The 27664-nt window shown below is 45.6% G+C and overlaps 1 protein-coding gene across 4 annotated transcripts; it reads right to left on the bottom strand.

Annotated features, from left to right (window-relative positions):
* Lbr (lamin B receptor) lies at positions 1–27087 on the bottom strand. Of its 4 annotated transcripts, XM_006497070.4 has the most exons (16): positions 26974–27045; positions 25186–25296; positions 24386–24488; positions 23064–23242; positions 20744–20974; positions 16835–16918; positions 16228–16420; positions 13398–13594; positions 10308–10362; positions 6122–6313; positions 5360–5463; positions 4550–4675; positions 3526–3694; positions 2175–2255; positions 1951–2073; positions 1–1704 (listed from the first exon to the last, which is right to left on the bottom strand). In XM_006497070.4, exons 4-16 carry the CDS (start codon positions 23226–23228, stop codon positions 1544–1546), a joined length of 1881 nt encoding a protein of 626 aa, XP_006497133.1. In that variant the 5' UTR covers positions 23229–23242; positions 24386–24488; positions 25186–25296; positions 26974–27045; the 3' UTR covers positions 1–1543. The 4 variants fall into 4 exon arrangements, with proteins under 4 accessions (XP_006497133.1, XP_006497134.1, NP_598576.2 ...); XM_006497071.4 differs by lacking the exon at positions 25186–25296 and having other exon boundaries at positions 26974–27052; NM_133815.2 differs by lacking the exons at positions 24386–24488; positions 25186–25296 and having other exon boundaries at positions 26974–27087.
* Positions 27088–27664: the final 577 nt, after the last annotated feature.

Raw genomic sequence — 27664 nt, forward strand, 5'->3', positions numbered from 1 at the left:
TGAGGCTCTAACAGCAACTCTTTATTTTCAACTTTTTGTTTCCAACCAAAATTTTATTACAAAGCTTGCCAAACATCAAATTAAAAACAACTTGCACCTAATGTCCAGATACTGTGGCACTGTCCGCCCTTTCAGAACCAGGCAAAGAACCCAAAGTTGTTTCCTTGTAAGCTTATTAACACATACCATGTTGATTCCAGCAGAAAGCATGATAGAAAACCACCTGCTGAACACCTTAGGACTAGTAAAACAGTAAAGAATGACAGAATGCAGAGCGTAGCACGGCATGATCAGACGGGCACAGCCACTTGACACTCTAAGCTACAGAGCAGGAAGACCTGAATATTTTGCATCTAGCTCACATGTGGTATGTGTAATAGAAACCCAAATGTACACACTATATGTATTGCATCCTTATGTTTACTCTGAGGACAATGTAGCTTTGAATAAAAAAGTCTAGTGAACTTGCCACTTGTCCTGCTCAGGGACAGTGACTGGGAAACTATCCAACCTCACTAGTACTGAAGGCTACAAACAGCTTATACACATCCATTAAACAGAGAGAAAACTTAAAGTTGTATCAGGTAGAACTCCTTTCTAGAGAGTTCTAAAAACATAAAGGATACAAATTAATATAAACTGTATTAGCTAAACAGTAGCAAAAACACTGTTGAATTTTAAGTCAAAAAATATATAAAAATAGTAGCCTAAAATGGCAATTTTTCCAACACCAATGTGTGTAAAAATGTTTAAATAGTGCTGTTACTCAAAAAATATATATTTTTTTTTCTATTTGCAACATTTTATAAAGGCAAACACACACCTGCAAATTGAGGTAGCAAAGCCAAATTCACAAACTTTGGATAAAGAAAAATAACTTTCCTATGTTTTAACTTTAAATGAATTGTAATTACTTTACAAAACTTAATTTAAAACACTGAAAATATTCTGTTAAAAAACTACTTAGTTTCTGACAATTATCTCACATTCAAAAACTGTACAGAAAAATCAAAAGTTACCATATATTACATAAAAGTCGTCTATGTGTTTATATTTCCAAATGCACTTTTAAAGGCTGAAGTGGAGTCACTGCTATGAATGGTCCTTTAAACAGGTCCTGCAAGTAATCTGCCCTTATTCTTCAGCTATAACACCAATATTGGGCTGGGTTTTGCTTGATTTATAGACTAATAAACTGACTTAAAGAGAATTCTGTTCTAAGCACAATGAAACGTAGATGTACTTTAATAAGAGTTTTCAATTAAGAAAAATCAAATGGCAAAAAGAAAAAAAAAATTGAAAAAAAAAAAACCAACAAAAATAAAAGTTAAGATTTTTAGGGATTAAAATTTTCCTAATAAGCAAATTTTACCATCCTTAACTGCCATAAGAATAAATTTAACTACATTAAAAGATGTACTATTTGGCTCTATAGTCCTGACTCAAAAACAAACCTAGAGATCCTGTCAGTGCATCACATTAGTTCATTTGGACTTTCCCTTGTTTCTGGGAGAGGTCTGAGCTGCCAGGCAAGCAGCACAGGTCAGTAAATGTAGGGGAATATGCGGTAGGGCACTCGCTGGCAGTACTTCTCCCAGGCCAGGCCGTACTTCCTCCTGCACTGGTGTTCATCCCGGGCCTCTCGATGGATAAGCAAGGCGGTGAAGTAGATAATGTAGAAGTATGGCAGGAGGTGGTTGAAACCTGCAGGGAACAACAGTGGCTCAGTGAGTCCCATTTCCCTCACCCACTGAAAGCCAAGCTATGCCAAACGCAAACCAAACGTTCATTACAGTCTCCTTAGAAAACCTATCTCACAACACCCCCAACCCGCTCATAAGGTAGGCAACACCTGTTAGACACCAAGAGAGTAGAGCCCGGAGCTGCCTACAAGTCCAACCAATGATATTGTCTGTCCAGGGAAAGTCACATTAACACTGAGTTGCTTACCACATGGGAGGGACCACGCCAGAGCCATGATGAGGTCACCCAAGTAATTGGGATGGCGAACAAAGCCCCACCATCCGGAAACAAGCAGACTTTTCCCCGTGGAAGTATGAATGGTCTTCAAATCTATTTAAAAACAAAACCTATTTTAATGACAGAATTCTAAGAAAGGCATAAAAATCTACACATAATAAATATAAATCAACAAATTAAAAGTCAGTCCTTACGTGCAAGCTTTGGATCAGTGGGATTCTTCCGGAATGCATTTTTCTGAGAGTTTGCACAACGGAAGATTACATATCCACACACTGCAATTTTAAAATATTTTCCTGTTAGTAATTTAGATGTCACCTAGCATCTAAAATCTCACTTGTCATCATCCATCTTGAAGGCAAACACTTCCAGTCATGCCCACAAAGAACAGTGTCTGAGACAGCAACAAGCGACAGTGACTACAGGCTACCTTATCTGCTAGTCTGAGACCTTCAGCCAGAGGCATATTTCCTCAGTAAAATACCAGCAGAAAACAGTCAGAAAACAGTGTTGGCACTTCAGGGTCCATACCCCTCCCCCGCCACTTGGGAGATGTATTCAAAGATGGAACTACTATGACAAGGTCTGAATAGCAAGAAATACCAAATCTCCTTCACTTCAACGACTCTTTCGGATAGATGCAAACTGCTGGATAACTCAGGGGCCACCGACATGAATAATCAAACCAATGGAGAAACTAAACCTTCCTTTTAACAAGGTGCTTAGAGTTCCTCTTCCATTACAGGCACTCATCAATGTCATAACACTAGCTCTACTTGAAGTTCCATGGTCCTTTTCCTATCCAGGAGGTTTTGGAAGATTATTTAAACAACAAAGAAATAAAGGAAAACTATCTGAACTGAAAACCACTGGGTGTGGCAGAACTCAGAGCAGCCAAGCTGAACCTGTCTCTCTGCCCCTGAGCACCCTTTACACTGCTGCTGTCTCATTCAGCCAGTCTCCTGTCTGAACCACTCCCCAGAGGACTGGCTCCCTCTCCTGCACAGAGGCCTTCAATGCATTGCCTGAGCTACTCAGGCCATATTCCCTGCTATTGTTTCGACAGTGAGACCAAAAACTGTATAAAGACCAATTTTATTTTTAAGATCTCTTTTAAAAACACAGGCATTTGACAGAAATTATTCCTAAAGGAATTCATTTTAAGTTAAATTGCTTAACAATAAAAGTAAGATGTTCAGCCAAGCAGTGGTGGCTCACGCCTTTGAGCCACCCTCCCAGCACTTGGGAGGCAGAGGCAAGCAGATTTCTGGTCTACAAAGTGAGTTCCAGGACAGCCAGGGCTACACAGAGAAACCCTGTCTCGAAAAACCAAAAAAAAAAAAAAAAAAAAAAGATGTCTGTTGTAAGAACTAGTGGAGAGCTAGCATGTATTCCCTCTCTTTGCAAACTTGAGAATTTTTCAGCACTTATCCATCATAAATTATTTCAAGTCTGTGATCAAGTAAGATGGCATGCGACAGACACCAACCAGAAAACAGTAAACACAGTGCCTTGGACTGAACAGAGGCTAAGACTAGCACTCACATTTCAGAGCAATGATGACAGAAGCCAATGGCCAGGACAAGTCATGGGGATGGCTGACCAGGTAAAAGGCCTGGAGGCTGTAGGTAAATGGAACCCACACTAAATCCCCAAAGGCCAGCATGAAGCCAAAGCCGTCGTGCATGATGTCCATGGAGGTCAGCAGTGCTTCCTAAAATGACAGGTGGGAAGAAAGAAAACCATCTTATGTTTAAAGTACTAGTTTACGGTCAAGTATATTAAGTGAAGGCACACCAAAATATTGAAAGGCAGGTCCAGTTGCTCTGGCTTAAGTCCTGTCTCCTCCCACAGAAGTTGCTGTAACAGATGTCTAAAACCCTCACAGGCCTTTGCCCAGTACTCCCTGACCTCACCTTCCTCCAACCCCAGCTTCAGTCCCTTCCCTCAACAGCCCTTCTCATCCTACAATCTCCCCTGATATTTGAAAAATAAGCCTCTCATTTTTCAAATGTACATGCCACAGTGCCTAGCAAAAAGTAATGGTTCAAAATGTATCTGTGGGAAGAAGTAGCTCTCAGAGTTCTTGCCCAGATCACACTGGGCAAGGTAAGAGTCAGAGCTCACGGATCCGGGCCCTAAGGCTCACACCCTAGACCTCAGAATGATGTTAACTGCTTAGAAAGTCATTTCCGAATAGAGTTGTCGACACACCCACCAGTGTTCATGTGCAGGCCCTTTGAACTACCTCATCTTTATCAACACAAGCTATAGAAGAAGCAAGCTATAACTGCCCTAATTCTGTATATAAGCAACTCGAGAGCTCCCCAGAGGAAAACCTCACCCACCAACTCTCAAAAAGCTGCTTGACTTCATGGCCTCCAAGAATTCATCTCTTTCTAAAATTAACTATCTTGTGCAGGTACAGAACACATTCCTCTAATCCCGTGTGGGAGGCCAAGGTGGGAAGATCACAAGTTCAGACCAGCATGGACTACTAGGACCTCAAAAATAAGTAAATATATAAATATATATATATATATATAACCTGGAAAATCCAACAAATTACCTCATTCCAGAGGGCGTCCACCACATATAAGAGCTGGAAACTGTTAACCAAGATCATTGCCAAGGACGGAGCAGCTCGCTCCTGAATTTTCATTTCCATCAGAAGCATCACTAAGTTAATAACCACCTGGGAAGAGAAGACGACAACGCCTCAAAGGCACTGGCGAGGCCAAGCAGAGCCGAGACCCCCAGTGCACACCGCCATGGCCACCAGAGAACAAGACACCTCAGCCCTGACGTGTCACTTGTCTGCGCTTCCTGACAACACATGGGGTCTCTGATCAGGAGAACAACGGAATGATGGTCTTACGAACAGTGCTCTTCAAAAGGGCGACACCGTCACAAGAGCCTAAGGAACCAGCATAGTGAGAGGAGACCAAGATGAAAGAATGGAGCAACAGTTAAGCACCAATGAACCCCAATAAGGGTTACAGATCCCCTCAGTAGCACTGCCCTTGACGGGACTGTGACTGAGCCTGCTGTTAGTAAGGAATCCGGCGAAAGAAAATGGGAGTCTCGGTTCCATGTCTGTAATTGTCCTCCAAGCCTGAAACTGGGTCAAATAAGGCTTTACTTTCCATCTTCACTATCACTTCCTAGATATATGTAATAAAAATTGAAAAATATCTGTGATGTTTAACAATCCGTAACAAGTTCTCTTAAACCAGTAAAAAAATAAATAAATATATATGTGTTAAGACACAATTAGGGAAAACTATAATCTTTAAAAATTGCCTACATTTCCTTCTAAATACAAGATGAAGTCATACCATTGAAATTATTGGAAAAAAAAAAAAAAAAAAAGACATACCCATCCAATCAATCCAGGGCGCAACTCACAAAAGAACTTGAGATCGAAAGCACCAAGTCGCGGGTTTAACTCTCGGCCAATGAAGAAGTCGTAGACAGCATTTCCTGGGAAGGAGAAAGCATTTACCTCACCAAGTGCTGACCTTGGGCCTCTGCTCCCTGAGGAGACGACTGCAGAGGGGGAAGCGAAGGACAGGACTGGGAAGCCAGGGCCGCTACTGATCTTGAGAGCTCACTTCACCTCTAGGGAAACTACAGGTTTATTTTTAAACATACGACCTTTTGTTTTATTTTTGAGATGAGGTCTCACTATGTAGTCCTGGCTGGCCTGGAACTTTATTTGGATCAGGAGGGCCTCAAACTCACAGAAATCCTCCTGCATCTGCCTGACAAGTGCTCAGATTAAAGGTATGGGCCTCCACACCCAGTCCATAGGAAACTTAAAAAAAAATATCTTAGGTCAGAACCAAATAACTTGCAGCCTGTTTTTTTGTTTTGTTTTGAAGGAATTTACTACTTGACAAAAGTAAACAGGCAGAGAGTCAGAGCTGCTGAAGGATTTTAGTCACATACTTAGAGTTAATGAGAACTAAATAGAAAAGCATGAGGAAAAAAACTTAAATTTTGCCTTCAATTTTTTTCTTCACTTGTTTTCTATGTCTTTATTTCCCAAAATTAAACTAGACAAAAACCAATCTCTATGAGTAGTCATGGCTGCCAGGGCTCTGGACACAGCCATGTGACCCATGATGGAACTGCTCACCGGAACTGGCTGGCGACAGCTCCTCCCTCGGGGCTCGCAGAGAGCGAACATAGAGGTAAGCACTCAGGAGCACGGAGAACCCGGTGGCTGCCAGTGCCAACTGCAGGAAGTGAGTGTACAGGTAGCACAGCTCAACACCCCAGAAGACAGCTGCTCCCAGGGCTGCAGATGTCAGAATGAAGGCATACAATCCTTTAAAGAGGGAGAACAGGGTTAATTAACGTCACTCATCCTGGGGCTACATTTGGGGGTTTTGAGACAAGTCACACTAGGTTGCCCAAGCTGGCCTTAAGTCCCCGGGCTCAAAAAGACACCCCCCCCCCCAACACACAGGAGCTACCAGTCAATGCAGTGTTTTTCTGTTTAAGTCTTAAATTTCATTATCCAGATTATTTTCATATATATGCAAATAAGCAATGTCCTTAAGGTACAATCTTCAGTGTAAATACCACAGCTCTTGTACTGTCTTTTAAGAATGCTAACATTATTTGGCAATATGAACCATCCTTACCCACTGTTAATTAAAGCCAAGCTCAAACTCACTGTTAAACTGAAAAGAATCTCAAAATGCACTCACTACTCCAACGTTCAGAGTCCAAAGTCAAATAAGTAGCTCCCAAAAGAGATGTACAAGAACACATTTTCAAGTCTAATGCCATTACCTCACAGCAGAATAATCTTAAGGTATACAGTTATAAATATTTATGTTGGAACTCACGAGTTGGTAATGGTATAAAAAGGTTCTAGTCACATTCTGCCACATAGAAAACGAATATCAAGATGCTGTACCCTCGGGCTGGAGAGATGGCTCAGTGGTTAAGAGCACCGACTGCTCTTCTGAAGGTCCTGAGTTCAAATCCCAGCAACCACATGGTGGCTCACAACCATCCGTAATGAGTATGTCACCCTCTTCTGGTGCGTCTGAAGACAGCTACAGTGTACTTACGTATAATAATAAATAAAGCTTTGGGGGGAAGAAAAGGATGCTGTACCTTCACAGTAGAGGCTATAATAAAACCCGGGGAAACCAAGTGTGGTCACTCACACTTGTAATCCCACACAAGGGCACACTAGGCTCCACTCTGATGCACAGGCAGCCAGCAGGCTAAAAGCCCAGGAGACAAGTCACAAGCCAGTCTAAGGGTGCTGCCTGCCCAATCTGGGGGCAGGGAGTGCACAATTTCACCTTTTGGCTAAAGAAATCATTTTTCTTACAAAAGCTGAAGTGCTTAGGTTCCACATGAAGTCATCAAATTATATTTCAATTAACAGTCAAACAAGTCATGGTCATTAGTGAGAGGATTTCTAAGCCCTGATAAAAGAGGATCGCCACAAGTTTGCTTTCTAAAGCCATGTTTGCTACATACCAAGTTTACTCCAAAGAATAATTTAACCCTTATAAAATCTATGAAGTGGTACAACTGTTTTTCACTCCACAGACTGCAGACTAATCACTCAGAATGTCTTAGGAACTTCCTTAGAGGTAAAATCCCGTAACAGGGAATGGAGTAACACTAGAAACACAGACCAACAAAGAAGTCTTTACCCAAGTACCAAGGGCCCAGGCGCAGGGCTTGGCCTCAATGCCCTCCACAGCAAGAGCAGAACTGTGAGCAGACAGCCTGTAGCAGGCCAGCAGAGCCAGCAAGAGCCATGGCACGCCTAAGATTATGAGACAGGCAGCTTCCGTTAGCGAGGAGCTGGGCAAGAACAGAAAGATGTCCAGCACGAGCAAGCATGGTTCCAGGCAGGTGCACAGCCGGCTAGGATGGCATGCAGCTCGGCACCTGAAGGCAGGTAGCCCCGAAAACATTTCTGCTTCCCGGCTTGCACCCTGCAGAGTGATTTCAGTTAAAAATGCTGGCTAAGCCCATGAACAACCACCCAAACTAGAAAATAAGATGGAATAAGATGGAAGCCAAACATTAAAATTTACTCAGACCATTCCTGGCTTCCAGTGGTTCAACTTAGGGAGTTTGGCAGTGCATCATACACATGCAGAAGCTAGACACATCCAGCACCATACTCAAATGTGGATTCAGACTAGCAACATACAATGTCCTCTCCCAGTGCTGGGCAGTGCAATGATCTCAACAAATCACAGTTGACCTACAACTCTACAGTGCTGCTAAGCCCGGACACTGGCAGGTCAGCTGCAGAAAATACATTTTCAACCTAAGGTATGGCCAACATAAGATGGACTTATGTGAACATAAGCACAATCATAAGTTGAAGAGCATCTTTCATAAAATTCTAGAAATAAATGGCATCACTCTACCCAATTTAGTAAAACGGACAATCTGTTAAGGATGACCACCACAGAGACTCCTAAAGTCACATGAATGGCGCTTTATCAGCCTTCGGAAGGTAAAGCTGTACATGTGCTGACTATCAAGATACTCAGACAAAAGAGCCTTTCACAAGCTCTGTTACACAAGCTCCACGCTGCCTTCCCTGCTCAACACGCATAGCTCCCTAGTGCCAAGTATGTACTAAACACAAGCTAGCCCACAAAACTAGTGCCCACCAGGAAAAAGTCCACTAAACAGAAAAGACACTGATGTGGCAAGCCATAACTGTCAGAAAATAAAACAAAAGAGGCAAGGAAGAAGCCAATGCTTTCTCCTTGCTTGTGCAGTTCCAGCCAAGTTCCACACCTTTCCTTGCGTCTTCCCCTTCATGAAGAAGCAATACTGACTACAGCTCCGTGGTGCAAAAAGCATAGGGAAAGATGTTTTCAAGCAAAGGGTTGACAAGAGTGGACACACATTCAAGAGACAGCTCTCAGAGGCCAGTCAGCTGGAGCCAGGCACACAAGGACAGGAGCAGCGGGCTCCTAGGTGGGAGTGACTGGGATGTATACAACAGGGGAGCCTTCTGAGAGCCACGAGAATGCCTGCTATGGGAAAACCTTAAAGCATATGCTGAATGATGGTGTACTGGCTGGTTGTGTGTCAACTTGACACAGGATGGAGTTGTCACAGAGAAGGAGCCTCTCTTGAGGAAATGTCTCCATGAGATCCAGCTGTAAGGCATTTTCTCAATTAGTGATCAAGGGTAGGAGGGCCCAATGTGGGTAGTGCCATCCCTGGGCTGGTAGTTTTGGGTTCTATAAGAGAGCAAGCTGAGCAAGCCAGGGGAAGCAAGCCAGTAGGCAGCATCCCTCCATGGCCTCTGAATCAGCTCCTGCTTCCTGACCTGCTTGAGTTCCAGTCTTGACTTCCTTTGGTGATGAACAGCAGTATGGAAGTGTAAGCTGAATAAACCCTTTCCTCCCCAACTTGCTTCTTAGTCATGATGTTTGTGCAGGAATAGAAACCCTGACTAAGACAGATGGTATGTGCTATTGAGAAAATGAAGCATGCTGGAGAGATCGCTCTAGTTAAAAGTATTTGCTAGGCACTGGAGAGATGGCTCAGAATTTAAGAGCACACACTGCTCTTTCAGAGGACCCAGGTTTAGTTCCCAGCACCACACAGTACCTGACAACCACCTGTAACTCCAGTTCCAGGTGTCTAACAGCTTCCACTACACACACATGATGCACACACAACATACACTCAGGCACACACACAAAATATTTTAAAACAATATTTAACCACCAAAAAAAAAAAAAAAAATGGTGGGGCAACGTCTTCTCAGCCTAGGAAAACAGGCTGGGTTCCCAGGATGTCACAATGATCAGTAACTCCAGTTGCAAAGTACCCAATACCCTCTTCTGACTTCCATGGGCACCAGGCACGCGTGATATATATAATTAAAATATATTAAATTATATGATATATAATTTATATCATACACGCACACAGACAGACAGGCACTCACACACATAAAATAAAAATTAAACTTTAAAAGGAAAAAGGAAACAAAACTAACCAGGCCAGTAGCACACACTTGTAATGCCAGAACTCAGGAAGCTGAGGCAGAAGGGCTAGCCTGTACTACAAAGTGAACTCCAGGCTAGCCTGGGTGACATGGTGATGCCTTATCTCAAAGTAAAAGGAAAACAGAAGATACTAAGTGTACTATTCTGTTTTACACACGTTTTTCCTAAGCTGGAATAAGCTAATTTAGCTACAAGTTCTTCAAACTTCTAAAAGATAACCTTCCGTTCACCACCCAGTGAATCAGCTCCCACGATGTAAAAACTGTAAAAGTTATGTCATTGAGTATTTAAGAAAATCACCATTCAGTCTATACTGGAGTCTTCTTCCATCAACAAGAGGTGTTCCTTCTGCAACCTTAAAAGAAAAAAACAAATTGCATTTTTATTTAAAAATTAAAGGATATTATCATCTTTGTGTTTTTTGAGACAGGTTTTCTGTGCAACAGCCCTGGCTGTCCTGGAACTCATTTTGTAGACCAGGCTGGCCTCAAACTCAGAGACCCACCAGCCTGTGCATCCAGAATGCTGGGATTAAAGGTGTGTGGCACGACACTCACACACCTTTAATATACATATGTAATATATGTATACACACACATATATATACATATATATATATTGTTGAGAATATATATATATATATGTATATATATAATCTTCTCAAACTCTTGAAATTCATTATTATACCCAAGAAAGGAAGTAGGAAACACAATAGTATTCTAGTAGTTGATGACACAACCCCACTGTAGGGATTTACCTTAAACATATGTAGTTAATTTGTTTTCAGTGCACCAAGACTATTGCAATAACCACCCTCATCAAACCATCCCACACAGAGAACAATATTAGTGTGCTCAAAACTCTCCACTGCCCATCAACAATAGAAGAGTCTAATCCCACTATCTCTCATTTGTGAGGTTTGCCTTAAAAATTTTACACACACATATCCAGAAAAACCATGACAGGATTAGAACCAGAAAAACAATTTGTTTAAAATCCTTTCATAACTATTTATCACCTGCATTGAGTCCTTCCTTGTCTCCTTATATTTAGTCTTTATTTATGTGAGGAGGGAGGGCGGGCGGGCGGGCGGGCGGGCAGGCAGGCAGGCAGGCAGGCAGGCAGGCAGGCAGGCCGGCCGGCCGGCCACAGGAAAACCAATGGGCTTAAAATGTACGAAGTAGCCGGGCATGGTGGCACACGCCTTTAATCCCAGCACTCGGGAGGCAGAGGCAGGTGGATTTCTGAGTTCGAGGCCAGCCTGGTCTACAGAGTGAGTTCCAGGACAGCCAGGGCTATACAGAGAAACCCTGTCTCGAAAAAACAAAACAAAAACAAAAAAAAATATGAAGTGAGATCATGCAAACTCAAAAAGAAAATGTGCGTGCTGTTTCTATATGGGGAGTCTAGCTATAAAATATGTATGTACGTAAAGAAGTTTAACACAAGAACAGAGGTTCTTTTCAACAACCACCTGAGTGAATGGGCAGCCACATGGATCCCCAAGTATCAAAATGTAGCCATTCACTTTAAGCTGTCCAATATTAAGATGGCATCATCTTCCTGCACCTGTTCCTCTGCTGGCAGGGAAACCCAGGACAGAAACATAAAACCTGAGATCACAGCACTGGCGAAACCCTAAGCGATCCTTCTCAATTGCAGGTGTCTTCTTGGCCTTAGTCTGACAATAGAGAGAGGATCTCTCGACTGACACTCGACATCTGCCTGTACGTATGCATGGTTATTTTCACCTGACTCTGAACAGAGCCCTGTAGTAAAAGCGGACAGCCACTTACAGTGAGAGTCCACAGCACCATGTCCACAGCCCCACCCTCCTAACAGAATTTCCAGCTGGCAAAGATGCAGTCTCCTAAGAATAAGATCTGAAATAAATTATGTACTGCTTAGGGCAGCTCATGTTCTTTGAACACATCTCTAAGGAAAGGTATAACAACTGAAAGACCACACTTAGCAATGGAGTCTGAAAAGGACACTGTGTTCTTGACAACAGTTCCTAAGGATCAAAACTGGAAATACCTGAATCTGTGTTTTGGGGTTTTTTGTTTGTTTTCTGTTAAATCCACTGAGCTCAGAAGACAATGATTTAAAATGTTGCACCCACAAGTAAACACACTGAGGGGGATGCTCTTCAGCTGCCTCTACTAAGAGTTAGGCTAATAGCAAATAACTTATTCTTTCCTGTTAGAACTGGAAATAGGTATGATTATATATATGTGTATGTATGTGTGTATATGTATATGTATGTGTATGTGTATGTGTATGTGTATGTGTATGTGTATGTGTATGTGTATGTGTATGTGTATATGTATATGTATGTAGGGGGGGCCTGGAGAGATGGCTCTGTGGTTAAGAACACTGGCTGCTCTTTCACAGGTTCTGAGTTCAAATTCCAGCAACCAGCTCACGGATCTGATGCCCTCTTCTGGTGAGTCTGAAAACAGCAACAGCGTACACACACATAATTGGATTCAATGCCCTAAGAATCACCTAGGAGCAAACCTCTAGGCACACCTATCTCGCAGTCTCTAGACTGTGCTGAGGTGTAAAGACCACCCTAATGTGAGTGGCTCCGTTTCTTGGGCTGGGTTCCCACACTGCAGAAAAGGAAGAAGAGCTGGAGCACCGGCTCACCAAGGACACAGGCTGCTCTTCCCGAGCACCGGGGGCTGTCCTCAGTACACACTGATGGTTCACAACCATGCCTCCAGTCCTAGGGGGGCTAATGTCCTCGGAGTTCTGCGCACACAGAGCACAGACATAGATGTGGGCGAAAACACCCACACACACACAGGGGAAATCAAGCTGAGAATCAGTATCCCTGTCTCTCTGCTTCCAACCTGGCACTGATGCAAAGTGACCAGCCACCTCTCTCCCCAACACCATTCCTCTGCTATCATGGACGTTACCCTCAAAGCTTGAGGCAAAATAAATCCTGTTGTTGTTTGTTTCCCCCCCCCCTGCCCCCCTTGGCTTTTGTCAGGTATTTTGTTGAAAAAGAAAGAAAAGTGATATAGGAAATTAGATAAACCCAAATCATATTTTTAAAGTTATACTTAGTAAGAGGAAAGCTACAGAGCTCAGGAATAAGGCTCAGCGCATGACTGACCGCTTAACTTTGAAACTGCTGGAAATCTTAAAAATGACAAGTCAGTCAGTCAAGTTTCACAAAACCATGCCCCTTCAGCAAAACCCTACTTCCACCAGGGGGCACACGTTTATAATCCAAGCACTGCAGAGGCAGAGGCAGGCAGAGCTCTGCGAGTTCAGGACCAACCTGGTCTACAGAGTGAGTTCCAGGTCAGGAACACACAGCCAGGACCATGTCTCAAAACACAAAAAATATACATACAACAAACCCCAAAACCTTACCTTCCCAACTGGTAGAAGGTGGAAGAGAGCTTGAACGAAAAACCAGAGGAGGTAAACGCCGCACACCCTGGGTTCCCACAGCTCGTGGAGAGCCGGCAGAGGTGGAGGGAAGTGGAGCAGCCCCGGGTCCTTCTGCCTGCACTGCAGCAGCAGCAAGAGGACGCAGGCGGGCAGGCCCAGCATGATGAGGACCGCACCTGCAAGGACAGGCATCAGACCTCATGTGGGCTTTGTATTTATATTTATTTTACTTTCAGGGCAAAACTAGATCTGGTTAGCTGTCTGAAACCAATTTGTAAGGTACCATCAAAAACTCCTCATCTAGGGGGCAGAAGCATCAGCCTGGTGGTTAAAAGCACTTGCTCTCTCACAGAGGACCCAGCACCCACATGGTGGCTCACAACCATCTGTATGTAACTCCAGTTCCAGGGAAGCCAATGTCCTCTTCTGACTGCCCTGAACAACAGGCATACATGCGGTACACATAACAAATTCACAGGTAAACATTCATACATATAAAATGAAGGAAATAAGCCAGGCGTGGTGGAGCACACCTTTAATCCCAGCACTCGGGAGGCAGAGGCAGGAGGATTTCTGAGTTTGAGGCCAGCCTGGTCTACAAAGTGAGTTCCAGGACAGCCAGGGCTACACAGAGAAACCCTGCCTCAAAAAAAAAAAAAAAAAAGAAAAACCTCTCCCTGTCTTGGCTGGGAAAATGCTCAGCAGGGAAGGGCATCTGACACCTGGAGCTCACAGCCAGCATTCATGTGAGCCCCAGAGCATTAGCTTGCTTGCTCTCTCCATCCCTCCCCTACCAAAGTCATAAAATTTAGTAACTTTTAAACTCTCTCCCCATCACTTCCAGTGAGCACACAGCCTTGGGTGAGTGACAAAAGTAGGGTCCACCTCAGAGACCAAGCTCTGAAACTGTCAACTCCAGCCACAAAAAGAGCAGTGTGGAGACGCAGACACCAAACAACGGCTAGGCTAATGTGGTTGCACAGCCTCTGGTAGCCTTGGCCTCCAGCTCTGCCTTGTAGGCAAGAGCCTCTTAGCTCAATGAGTCCCCTGGTCCTCACAGTAGACTTTCTATCCATAGGTTTCTAACATGCAGCTTACTGTCACACACGTGGAGATTATGGGCGAGGACAGCAAGCAGAGCAGGTAACCCAAGCCAGACTATGGGCTGCCACCAGCTCACATGCTCACTCACCGCAGGCTTTGACATACACTCTGTGTTTTGTTTGGGAACTTTTCCCATTATTTATTGACTTTACATCGCAGTCGCAGCCCCCCTCTCACAGCCCTCCCTCCATCCTCCCTGGGTACCAACCCACCCTGGAACATCAAGTCACGGCAGGGCTAGGAGCATCCTCTCCCACTGTACTGGCTGATTTTGTGTCAGCTTGACACAGCTGGAGTTATCACAGAGAAAGGAGCTTCAGTTGAGGAAATGCCTCCATGAGATCCAACTGTAAGGCATTTTCTCAATTAGTGATCAAGTGGGGAGGTCCCCTTGTGGGTGGGACCATCTCTGGGCTGGTAGTCTTGGGTTCTATAAGAGAGCAGGCTGAGCAAGACAGTAATTAACATCCCTCCATGGCCTCTACATCAGCTCCTGCTCCCTGCCTGGCTTGAGTTCCAGGCCTCACTTCTTTCAGTGATGAAAATGTAAGCTGAATAAACCCTTTCCTCCCCAACTTGCTTCTTGGTCATGATGTTTGTGCAGGAATAGAAACCCTGACTAAGACACCCACTGAGGCCAGATAAGACAGCCCAGTTAGAGGAACAAGATCCACAAAGCCTGGCAGTGGTGGCGCACGCCTTTAATCCCAGCACTCAGAAGGCAGAGGCAGGCAGATTTCTGAGTTCAAGGCCAGCCTGGTCTACAGAGTGAGTTCCAGGACAGCCAGGGCTACACAGAGAAACCCTGTCTCAAAAAAAAAAAAAGAGCCACAGACAGGCAACAATCACCCACCCACTTAACCTCCAACCCAAAATTTGTCTGCCTTCAAGAAGCACAGGGAGCTGGTGAGATGGCTCAGCAGGTAAGAGCACCTGACTGCTCTTCCAAAGGTCCTGAGTTCAAATCCCAGCAACCACATGGTGGCTCACAACCATCCGTAACAAGATCTGACTCCCTCTTCTGGTGTGTCTGAAAACAACTACAGTGTACTTACATATAATAAATAAATGAATCTTTAAAAAAAAAGGGGGACAGAAATGGAGCAGAGACTGAGGGAATGGCCAACCAAAGGCTGGCCCAACCTGAGACCCATCCCATGGGCAAGAACCAATCCCTGCCATTATCAATGGCTCTGTTATGCTTGCAGACAAGAGCCTAACGTAACTGTCTTCTGGGAGGCTCCACGCATGCACTCTCTGATCAGCCCATTGGGAAGGCAGCAGGATGCCTTACGCTGCAGCTTGCTTCTGCAGGGAACACCAGCCGGGCCCTCCCTGCCTTCTCTACTCATCAGTAGCAGAGCTCCCAGTCCCTACAGGATCACCACTACCCCTCCTGTACCCTTCCCCATGGCAAGCTCCCTTTATTATGACTTTAAAGTTAGCATCCTTTGTACTTTATGGCTTGTCCCATCATCCTATCCATCTATGCCTCCGTGTGTCCCATGTACCACCCCAGTTGTGCCCTGTACACACACTGCCGTAGCTCCCAGCTCAGGCCTTCATACCACTGTTCCTTCTCTGTAAAGTTCTTCCCTAGTCCTCCACCTCCTTAGTCTCTTCCTGCTGCACAAAGACCTTTCCTGTGCACATAAGGGCATCTCTGGCCACCCTTTCTCCTCCCTAATGGGCTTCTAATACCTACCAGGTACTCCTCCAAACTCCAAGTCCTTCCTCTGTGGAGTGGTCACTTGAAAGGTTCCCAAAGGTGCGGGTCCTTTGGTGACAAGGTTTTGTTCCTCAGACTCTATTTCTTTGGCTTTGACCTCTTCTCTCCTGGGACGAAGGCTGTACTGTGTAACTATATATCTGTCTTCTGTTGACAAAATGATTCTTTCCTAGTTTAAAAACAAAAAACAAAAAAAACCAAAGTATTAAATATCTAGTCTATATTCAGTGCAAACACTACTAACTCAGCATCTCTATAGAGCTGTGAATGTACAAGAATAAATGTGTTGCCGGGTGGTGGTGACAAACGCCTTCAATCCCAGCACTCGAGAGGCAGAGACAGGCAAATTTCTGAATTCGAGGCCAGCCTGGTCTACAAAGTGAGTTCCAGGACAGCCAGGGCTACACAGAGAAACCCTGTCTCAAAAAAAAAAAAGCCAAAAAAAAAAAAAGAATAAATGTGTTAAATCACATGCACTCTTCAGGACAGAACACAAACAAACACAACACAACAAATTCCAGTGTGAGTCTGAAGGAAAAGGAACAGAGTGTGTGCCGCAGATGAAGGAGTGTCTGTCTCTCACCTGCTTGTCTTTATACGGCGTAGCGTTCTTCTCCATGTGTTCGGGCTCCCCGTTGTACACGCTGACGCTGTTTCCGAACGGCTTCTAAATGGAAGAAGCAGCGACAGAATCAGCACCAGAGGGGTAGCAGGTTCTACTGGGCAGGGAGCAGAGCCTCGCTAAACCGTCTGGAGTAAAGGCAACCACAGCCCCCAGGTCCTCAACAGTCAGCTCTTACAGAGCCTCAAACTTGTGGCAATCCTCCAGCCTCACCTGCCTGAGCGCTGGGATTCCAGCTGGGCAACACTACATTTTGGAACAGACTTCTGCATTAACTTTCCCATCTGCACTTGTACACGAAACGCTTCAATGATTTCACTGTCATACGGTAACGTTTCTATGAAAGGCGGGTGAGCAAAACCTGGCAAATTTATTCATTAGCTAGACATAAAAATGAGGAAAAGACTTTCCGTGGCCCTAAACAGTCTATAGTGGGAAGGCTGGGTGTTTGCGTTTCCTGCAACATGTTATTTGCCCTTACTTTTTCCTTCCTACATGTCCCTCTTGACTCAGCCTCTGAGTTTCTTACAGAAGAAAGAGAAGCAATTTAGCTTGCAAGTGCTTGTTAAGGCAATGCTTGCAACAGCCTCTCTCCTCCTCTGTAAAGACTGTCAACAAACTAAAACACTCCTGAGTCAAGAAGAAAACAGAGTCCAAGCACATCCTTCAGAAGACAGCAGATGCCGGCAGATGGCAGCTTTGCACATTAGGGATTCTAGGTCAGCTAGCAATAGAGCACCCGCTCGCTATACACCTGAGTTTACCCAAGTGTCAGTGAATGAGCCATCTGTCACCACACGAAGACACACCTAAAAAGCTATGTGCAGCATCTCAGGTTTTGAATAACCTCTACTAACCACAGATAAACCAGCCAGTCAGCTAACTCGAAACCATGCTGACTACATGCCAATGCTTTCCATGCAGTAAACAGACTTACGATGAAGGTTAAGCACTCAACACTGGGAGGGAAATTACTGAGATCACAACCGGGTGTGGAAAGGAGCGATCATAGCATGATGTCCAAAGCTGAGGCAGCCTAACTGTGAACTTGCACACACACCACACAGTAGATGATGAGGGGCAAAGACAACCCGGAGCTCTTCTGTCAACAAGAGCACGTGTGAATATGAAAGCTATCACAGACAACAGTACGAAGCATCTGCCCCTCCCCCCATGTGGGAGAGAGGCACTCAAAGCAACAACAAGCTCATTGTAGTAAGAAAACATAAAGTCTGAAAAAGGGAGGTGAAAATCTTTGACATCAACTTGGGGGTGGAGGTGGGGGTGGGGGTGGGGGAGGCCTGTTACAATCCTCAGATGAAAACCAAGCATTCCCCACGGTCTTGACACTGACATAAGCATGCTCACCCAGTCTAGCAACAGGTATTACAAGCCTCTGTTCTGCCCTGTCCATCTGACCAAGCAGCTTCAATTTCCTCAAAGCTAAGCCTAAGAAGATAACTAGATACTGCAGAAAAGTAGGTGTTTAGAACAGTGAACACTGAGAGAAAAACACAAGGTTGCACCGCAGAACTAACGTTAACACTAACGTGTGTGTGTGTGTGTGTGTGTGCGCGCGCACGCGCACTTCTTCTGATGTTTACTATGTAACATACAAAAACAGGAAACTATCAAATTGCAGGTTATTCTCAATATTTGACATTTTAAAATCTAAGTGCATTATTAGAGGACTGGCGAGGTGGCTCAGTGTGTAAGAGCACTGACTGCTCTTCCAGAGATCCTAAGTTCAGATCCCAGCACCACATGCTGGCTCACAACCATCCGTAATGAGATCGGATGCCTTCTTCTGGTGTGTCAGAAGACAGCTACATGTACTTATGTATTAAGTAAATAATAAATAAGTAAGTAAATAATTAATGAATAAATCTCTGGGCCAGAGCGAGCAGGGACTGAGTGAGCAGAGTTGACAGTAGCGAGTGGGGTTAACTGCAGTTAGCGGGGGTTCAATTCAATTCAATTCCCAACAACCACACGAAGGCTCACAACCATCTGTACAGCTACAATGTACTCACAAACATAAAATAAATTTTTTTAATTAAAAAAAAATTCATAGCAGTAGCAAATTAGAGTTAATGAAGTAGCAACAAAATAATTTTATGGTTGGGGTCAGCCCAGCCTGAGGAACTGCTGTTCTAAAGGGTCACAGCATGAAGAAAGTTGAAAACAAAGGAGTTAAAATATTCATTATCCATTGTGGTAGCTTACCCTAGGATCTCAGAACGGAGCAAACAGAGGCAGGAGAATTTTATCAAGGTCTTGGCCAGCCTAGGCTACCTTGTCTTAGAAAAAGAAAAAAAGCAAAAAGTAAAAAAAATGTATACTACTACATAAAATGAAAGTTATTGGGCTGGTGAGATGGCTCAGTGGGTAAGAGCACCCGACTGCTCTTCCGAAGGTCAGTTCAAATTCCAGCAACCACATGGTGGCTCATAACCATCCGTAACGAGATCTGACTCCCTCTTCTGGAGTGTCTGAGGACAGCTACAGTGTACTTACAATAAATAAATAAATAAATAAATCAATAAATCTTAAAAAAAAAAAAAAAAAAGAAAGTTATTGGCTAGGTCCCCAGGCTCCACACATGTTCACTGAAAACGCCATTTTTTTTTCATAGTTTTCTCCAAGGGAGCCTCCTTGGTAAACTATTTTTTTTCTTAAAGATTTATTTATTATTATATCCAAGTTCACTGTAGCTGTTTTCAAATGCATCAGAAGAGGGCGTCAGATCTCATTATGGATGGTTGTGAGCCACCATGTGGTTGCTGGGATTTGAACTCAGGACCTTCGAAGAGCAGTCGGTGCTCTTAACCACTGAGCCATCTCTCCAGCCCGAAACCGCCATTTTTAAACAGTGAAAGTGATCAAGCAGAAGGATGCCAACTGGGAGAGCAAGAATGGCTAACAGAGTAGCTGTCTCCTCACTTTATGGCCTACAAACTGTGCCGGTCTCAATGGAAACATCTTTGAAGACCACACACTATCAGGACTCCTAGTAATGTTATTTTGAAGCTGATACAGTAGCTTCGGGCAGAACCGCTTTCCCCCAAGCCCAATGATGGGAGCCCACGAGTGGAACGGGAGGAAAGGCCCCATAAAGCTGTCCTCTGACCTCCACCGGCGTGGCCACACACACACCAAACACATGGACGGACACATATACTGAAAATGAAAAAGTTAAAAATAAAAAACAGGGGATCCATCCTATAAACAACCACCAAACCCTGACACTATGGCAGATGCCAACAAGAGCCTGCTGTCTCCTGAGGGCCTCTGCCAGTGCCTGGCAAATACAGGAGTGGATGGTCACAATCATCCATTGGACGGAGCACAAGGTCCCCAATGAAGGAGCTAGAGAAAGTACCAAGGGAGCTGAAGGGGTCTGGAGCCCCATAAGAGGAACAACAATATGAATTAACCAGTACCCCCAGAGCTCCTTGTAACTATACCACCAATCAAAGAAAACACATGGTGGAACTTGTGGCTCTAGCTGCATATGTAGCAGAGGATGGCCTGGCCTAGTCAGTCATCAATGGGAGGAGAGGCCCTAGGTCCTGTGAAGGTTCTAGGCCCCAGTATAGGGAATGCCAGGACTGGGAATGGGAGTGGGTGGGTTGGGGAGCAGGGGAAGGGCGAAGGGGATATGGGATTTTTAGAGGGGAAACCAGGAAAGGGGTAACATTTGAAATGTAAATAAAGAAAATATCTAATTAAAAAAAAAACAAAAACCATTTTTCTTGGATATTCAAAGAAACTATTCTTTCTATTTCAATACTTGCTAACAAAAGCACAAATAATCTGAACACGCATTTGTATAGGGAAGCCGGCGCAGTGGACAGATGAAGTAAGTACCAACACAAGCGGAGTCAGCTTAACTTGCAGAATTTCCCTCCTCATCTCCTTCTCCTTCTTCTCCTTCACGTCACCCTCATGGGAAGCAGAGACGGATCTTCTGGAGCCTTTCGGTGCTCTGCCCGGGGATCGGGAACGTGATCTTGAGCGGCTGCGGCTGCGGCTGCCACGGCGTCGAGAGGGAGAGCTGGAAATCGAGCCACTTTTTCTTTGCTTAAAGGATTTTAAAGGCTAGAAAGGGAAAGGGCACAGAGATGTCATCAGCGCACTCGGGTCCGGTGTGGCCACTCTCTGTTGCCGTGCATTCTACACTCATGGCTCTGAGAACGGAGCACACAGTGTGATGCTACAACAGCCCAGCTCCTGGAAAGACACAGCACTTCGCCTGCTCTGCGAGCTTGGAGGGTATTTTCCCTGGAATCAGTGACTACATCACATACATATTATATACTCCCAGCAACACCAGGAAAGCTTGGAACTGATACTGTCTAAAACTGACATGGTGAGAAAAGATAATTAGCATGCAACCAATTTTTCAAACAGCAGCCCTACAGAGTCACTCTGAAACAAACTTTTTTTTTTTTGGGGGGGGGGGGTTTCGAGACAGGGTTTCTCTGTGTAGCCCTGGCTGTCCTGGAACTCACTCTGTAGACCAGGCTGGCCTCCAACTCAGAAATCCGCCTGCCTCTGCTTGGATTAAAGGCGTTTGTCACCAAGCCCGGCTCAAACTCGAGTTCTTAAAAGCAGACAAGTTAAACTCCTTGGTCAGCTGCCACTCTGCCCTAATCCACTCCAGGGTAAGGCAGGCCTAAGGCAGGCAAACCCCTGGGGCTCTGTCCAGGCACTGTTTTGTGTATGTGTCCCTCAGCTAATCATTTAAGGCATTTACATGTCTTAAATGATCACTAAAGCATCAAGAGAAGTCGTATTTCATATGGCTGGAGCTGCCCCTAAACTACAGACACCCCATGAGCCATGACCCTAAAATATTTACTAAAACACAGTGTTCATCCACAGACCATGCATGGGTCCAAACTATTGGTTATCAATGGGCCACAAGGTCCAAAACTGCTATGTTCTAAGTGGACGGTTTTAGAGCATCCCGACTAAGCAATTTTATGCCTAGAAAATCTAACAAAACTCTGCAGCTTTATTTATCCTTTTTTCATAGAAATTAATTTTTATGCATTTCATATAAGTATTTGTATACCATAGCTCAATATTTTAAAACCCATACCATTAACAGATAGGTTTGGAAGGGGAAGCTGTGAGCTGACCTCAAACCTAGTAAATGTCACTCTCTGATTACATCACCAGTGTTGAGGAAGAAGCCCAAGTCCTGCCACATGGTAGTACACACCTTTAATCCCAGCACTCATGAGGTAGAGACAGGCCAATCTCTGAGTTTGAGACCAGCCTGGTCTACAGAGTGAGTTCCAGGACAGACAGCAGAGGCTACACAGAGGAACCCTGTCTTGGGAAAGGAAAGGAAAAAGGGGAAGGAAAAGGGAAGGAAAAGGAGAAGGGAAGGGAAGGAAGAAGGGAAGGGAAGGAAGAAGGGGGAAGAAAGGAGAGGGAAGAGGAGAGGAGAGGGGAGAGGGGAGGGGGGAGAGGAGAGGAGGGGAGGGAAAGGGAGGGGAGGGGAGGGGAGAGGAGAGGAAAGAAAGGACGGGAGAAAGGAGGGGGAGAGGAGGGGAGGAGGAAGAGAGGAGGAGGGAAAGAAGAGGGGGGAGGAAGGGAAGAGGGGAAGAGGAAGAGAGGATGAAGAGGAGGAAGAGGAGGGGAGGAATAAGAGGAGGGGAGGGGAGGAAGGAAGGAGGGAAGAGAAGAGGAAAGGAGAAGAGGGGAGGAAAGGAAGAGGGGAGGAAGGGAGGAGGAGGAGAGAGAGACAGAGAAGAGGAAGAGAGGATGGAAGGAAAAAGAGAGGAGAGGAAGAGGAAGAGGAGGAAGAGGAGAAAGATGAAGAGAAAACCCAAGCCTATTAAACGCCCCTAGCCTGTCTCCGGCTAGTACTTGACCACACCACATCATCCACAAGCTTTGGGATGCTGCCCTCCCTACAGTTTCCCATCTGTCCTAGCACTCAGCCCGGAAAAAAGCAGTGCTAACAAAATCCCTAAAAGCCAGGGTCCTTTCTTGTGTAAGAGCACCTCACAGGATGGTCACAGACCCAATGGCATGAGCTTTTGGGATCTGGGCCTATACCTCACTCCCATACTCCCAGAGGCAAGAACAGCATGTGCCCTGGAGCCCCAAGGCAGGAGTCTGGCATGAGCCCCCAGCTCCTCCCACCACTGCAGACGAAGGCAGACATACTCACCTTGATATCACTCTCCTTCAGTTCCAGTTCGGTGCCATCTTTGTATTTTACAGTGTAGAGCTGGGATTTGTTGTCGTGGCTCAGAATCTCTACTTCATAATAAAGGGAGCTCCCAGGCCATCGGCCTCTGACCACTTCACCCTCAACAAACTTCCTACTTGGCATTTTCTAAAATTAGTCTGAAAAATTTTAAGGAAAAAAAGTTAGTCAATAATTATTACTTCTTTTTCTGGACTAGGTTGTTCACGTAAACAACTTTCTAGCTGGTTTTAGCTTTAGGGCCAGAAAGCCAAGGAAGGAGTGTGCAACTCCTTATTCTATAGATGACAGAACTTGAGCTTAAAGTTAACGCTTTGTCAAAGTTCACAAACACAGGGGAGGGAACAGCAGAGCAACACAAAACATTGTGTGAGCTTCACTCTATTTCATCTGGAATCACTCTGTAGGAGACGACTTAGTCACTGCCGTGCAGACAGTGGCACTGAGGATTAAACCCTGACAACGTAACAGGCATCAGACTGGACAACTTAGAATGCTACCCCCTGCAGTAAAATCAGGGCACACCTCAAAAAGGACACTTATTTTTATTTATAGATCTACATGTCATTTTTATAAAAGCTTTAAAATTCATGAAGTTATATTTTTAACAAGTTACCTTACTGGAAAGTAATAAAACCATGAGACAAACTGGGAAAATTAAAAATGTACATTAGTGGGCTGGAGAAATGGCTCAGAGGTTAAGAGCACTGACTGCTCTTCCAAAGGTCCTGAGTTCAAATCCCAGCAACCACATGGTGGCTTCACAACTACTCATAATGATATCTGATGCCCTCTTCTGGTGTGTCTGAAGACAGCTACGGTGAACTTACATAGAATAAATAAATCTTTTTAAAAAATGTACATTAGCATTACTCTAACCTACCAACAAGAAGGACTTCAAATCTATAATGAATAACATATTTGAGGTTTACTTCATAAGGTTTGCATTCTCTGAGTCAAATCCCAAATGCACATCAATTAACTCTGCCAGCCGCCCACCTAAGCTAACGTGTGCACCTCTCCAGCCCACAGCTGACACCTACTCCAACTGTAACATCTTTTACCGCTGTTTCAAAACATGGCCCATGAAACCTTCAATACTTCAAGAAACCACAACTTTCAAGAATTATCATTTACATGAGGTAATATCAAATGATGGCTGTGCTAGGAGCTCTCTGAGGTGTTATTTCTCACTCCGGTGACCAACAGATCCACAGGATAAAAGCCAGTGCTCTGATACCAATGATAAGATAAGCAAGCAGCAGACAGAAAGACTCCTTCACCTGCTGAGCAAGTCTCCATACATCACCCAAGCACACAAAGACACACTCCGGAGGCCAAGAGCTGGTTATGCAACTCTACAGGAACGCTAAAGACTCTTGCAGACTGTGGAATTAAGGAGAAAGTTGCATTACCTACCCCTCCCAAGAAAGTCTTTCTAAATAACATTTCTTCACTGTTAATCCCCTGAAGGAAAAAAAAACAAAAAACAAAAAAAGACTTCCCAAGCTCCATCTGTTTAGACAGACAACAGATGAAAGAAAACGAAAGTGCTTATCTGGTGATAAGAGGTTCATTACTGAGCCTGCCTCAGTCCCCCTAACTTGTGAGATAGCATCTCTGGGATAAGGAGTATGCTTGGGAGCTGTAGGAATGAAGTCAGACTGGCAGAAGCGACCATGAGGGCCCTCGGGAAGCAGGAGAGCACTGGCTCACATCTGCACAAGGAGGAGGGGCACAAAAAAGGAAGGTGACAACAGAAAACTCTGTCCATTTCAACACTCAGTTCCAAGTTGCCCGGGACAAAGAGGAAGGAAATGTGCTGGGCTTCCTTCTCTGAATCCCCACCTCTCTTCCTCCCCAGATCAATTAGGTTCTCCTACTCTTTCCAAAGTTTGAGAAAGCCCACAATGTCTTTCTATATGAAGGTGCCAGTAGGATCTCAAACAACACTTCAAAAACTTGCAATAGGAGCACTTTGTGGCTTGGGGACCGCCTGCATCTTTAAAAGGCCCTGGAACAGATTTATTCTGAACTATCAGAAGCATCCAATCCTTGCCATTCATCCCATCCAGGTACTAACCACGTCTGATCCTGTTTGGCTTCAGAGATCTGATGAAATCCAGAGGATTAGAATGGTATGGCCCTAGACTCACTGCTGTTTCTCTACTGCATCTTGAAGACACCACATTAACTATGAGTCCAACAAAGAACACAAGTCAAAGTTTAAAAAAAAAAAAATTCTATTACTTATTAAATAGTAGGTAATACATAATCAAGGCACCCAGTAGATATTTGAGCCTCAATTTTTCAAAAATATGCCTATAATGTGTAATATAAAATTTGATCCCCAGAAAAAAAGGGAGGAAAAGAACTGAGACTAGCAGGGCATGGTGGCTTTAATCCCATTCTTTGGGAGGCAGAGGAAAACAGACCTCTGTATGTTGAAGGTCTGCCTAGCCTGCACTGTGTTCCAGGACAATAAAGGCTGTGCAGAGATCTTGTCTCAAAAAAACAAACAACAACAACAACACAAACCATGAACTGACACTGATGGTGATATTTTATATAGCATGTGGAGAACGACCTTGTCTTAGGAGACAAAAAAAAAAAAAAAAAAATGGGCTGCCAACAAGATATGAATGCCACTTTGCACAAGATCCACACAGTCAGTGGAAACTACATAACACATCCCAAAATATTGCCCAACAGGAGATAATTATACTGGATAGGACAAGGAGGCTCCAGACTCCCGTGTATTCTTATGCACCCAAGTAACGCATAAGAGACGCACACAGGCTTCCCTAAACAAACAGGTTGTTTGCAAAGAAAAGTCACTCGCTAAACTGTACCCTCAACCACATACCGCAGAAATTCAAGAATCCTCAGGCTTTTTTCCTGTCAACCCAGATTCTTGCTAACCCGAGGGTCATTTGGCACTGAACGCCTCACATATTATGGTACAATATAACACTATGTATCAGTGTGGCCGATTTCTTTCTACGATGCTCCGGTGCGTTACTAAGATCTTTAATCGTTTCCCCCCCTCTCCCAAATTCACTTAATGTGGCAGAAAGAAAAAGCTCAAATGGTGGCTCACAGCTACCCTTTAACACCTGAGCCGGCACAGGCCTGCTAGGCAAAACGCAAACAGGAAGGCGTTCGCAGGGTCTGTGCCCCTTCAGAGCCGTGCAGGAGAAAGCTGGCTGTCCTGGCAGAGTGGCCTTTTCCCTTAATACCCAAAAGCACGCTAATCTTAACAGTCCTTACTCACTCCCGCCCCAACTCCCCAGTCAACGCTCATCATCACCCTCTCTGTCCGTATTAGGTCCTCCATCCCGCGCTTCTCTGTAGCCCCATCTTCTAACCCTCAGAGCAGCTGCTACTTTGTAGCCCCAGATCTAGTCCTGCTCCTGCACCTGAGCCACGGCCCTAGCACACCAAGTGCGCTACACAGGGCGGGCGGGCGCAACGCCAGGCCAGCCCGCCATCGCCGAAGTGCCCCGGAGCAGGCCCTCCGCACCCCAGCGCGCACTGAGTGGCCCTCGAAGCTGCTGGAGGCGCGAGGTCCGCTGTCACCGCGCAGAAGCACTCAGGAGGCCCGGATAGGCGGGACGGCGCCCTGGCAGGAGCCAGAGGCGGTTAACCCCTCCTCCGAAGGCCGCCCGCTTTCCGAGGGCCGGGAAGCCGCGGCGAGCACAGCCCAGCCCGGCCCGGCCGGGGCACCCAACGCGCGCGTCCGAGACGGGGATCGGGGGTTGTCCGCCATCCGAAACCCGCGCTCGACTTCCGGCCCGCGCGGCCCCAGCCTCGCCGGCCGCCCCGGGGAACCCGCTCTCCACACGCGGCGGAGTCCCGCGCCGACGCTCACCTGGCCGCGCTCCGGCGGGAACTCCAGCCACTCCAGGACAGTCACCAGCAGCCAGCGGCGACTCCGCGCGCGACACAGCCGGCCGCGCTCTCGCGCCCCCGAGGTCCCGCCCCTAGCGAGGCTGCCCTGAGCTCCCCATTGGTCCCTCGACCTTTTGAATCATCGCCGGCGCTGGCGATTGGTCGAGGGCCAGTGGCGCGTCCAGCCCGCCCGCTCGTGAGCGTCCGGCGTCCCCACCCGGTTTATCTCCGCAGCCCAGGCACCAAGCCGCGCTTTGGCTCGCGCCCTCCTGCGGAGCGATCTAGGCCGGCGGTCTGGGAGGAGGGTGAAGCTCGCGCGACGCCAGGCAAAAGCGTCCGCTGCTGTCACCCGGCTCTCGGTCCGTGTGTAACCTCGGGAGCCAGCGGGCCGCGCGCTTAGTCCGGCCACGGCCGAAGCCCGCGGGCTTCGCGTCCCGCCTGGACCCGACCCCAGCAGGCCCAGGCCGGAGCCCCCAAACTCCCCCCCCCCCTTACACTTGCCACCACTGGTTGTTTCCTTCCTCTCGGGTTGAGAGTTCAAAGCAGTTCGTTAAAGCTCCCTACTTCGCCGTGCTGTTTTTAAAGGTATTTCCAACATCCCTTATTAAATACATCTGAGTGTCTTCCTGCCTCGGAAGCACTGTGGGTTCAGATGCAAGGCTGAAATAAGT

Source organism: Mus musculus, chromosome 1, assembly GCF_000001635.26.
Source record: "Mus musculus strain C57BL/6J chromosome 1, GRCm38.p6 C57BL/6J".
NCBI classification, from domain to species: Eukaryota; Metazoa; Chordata; class Mammalia; order Rodentia; family Muridae; genus Mus; species Mus musculus.

Coding starts and splice junctions, on each gene's coding strand:
- Lbr (NM_133815.2), bottom strand. CDS start 23,228: ATGCCAAGTAGGAAGTTTGTTGAGGGTGAAGTGGTCAGAGGCCGATGG. Junction 13,595..16,227: donor GGAGTTTGGAGGAGTACCTG/GTAGGTATTAGA, acceptor CTGTCCTTGCAG/GTGCGGTCCTCATCATGCTG. Junction 10,363..13,397: donor ACCTTCTACCAGTTGGGAAG/GTAAGGTTTTGG, acceptor TTTTCTTTTAAG/GTTGCAGAAGGAACACCTCT.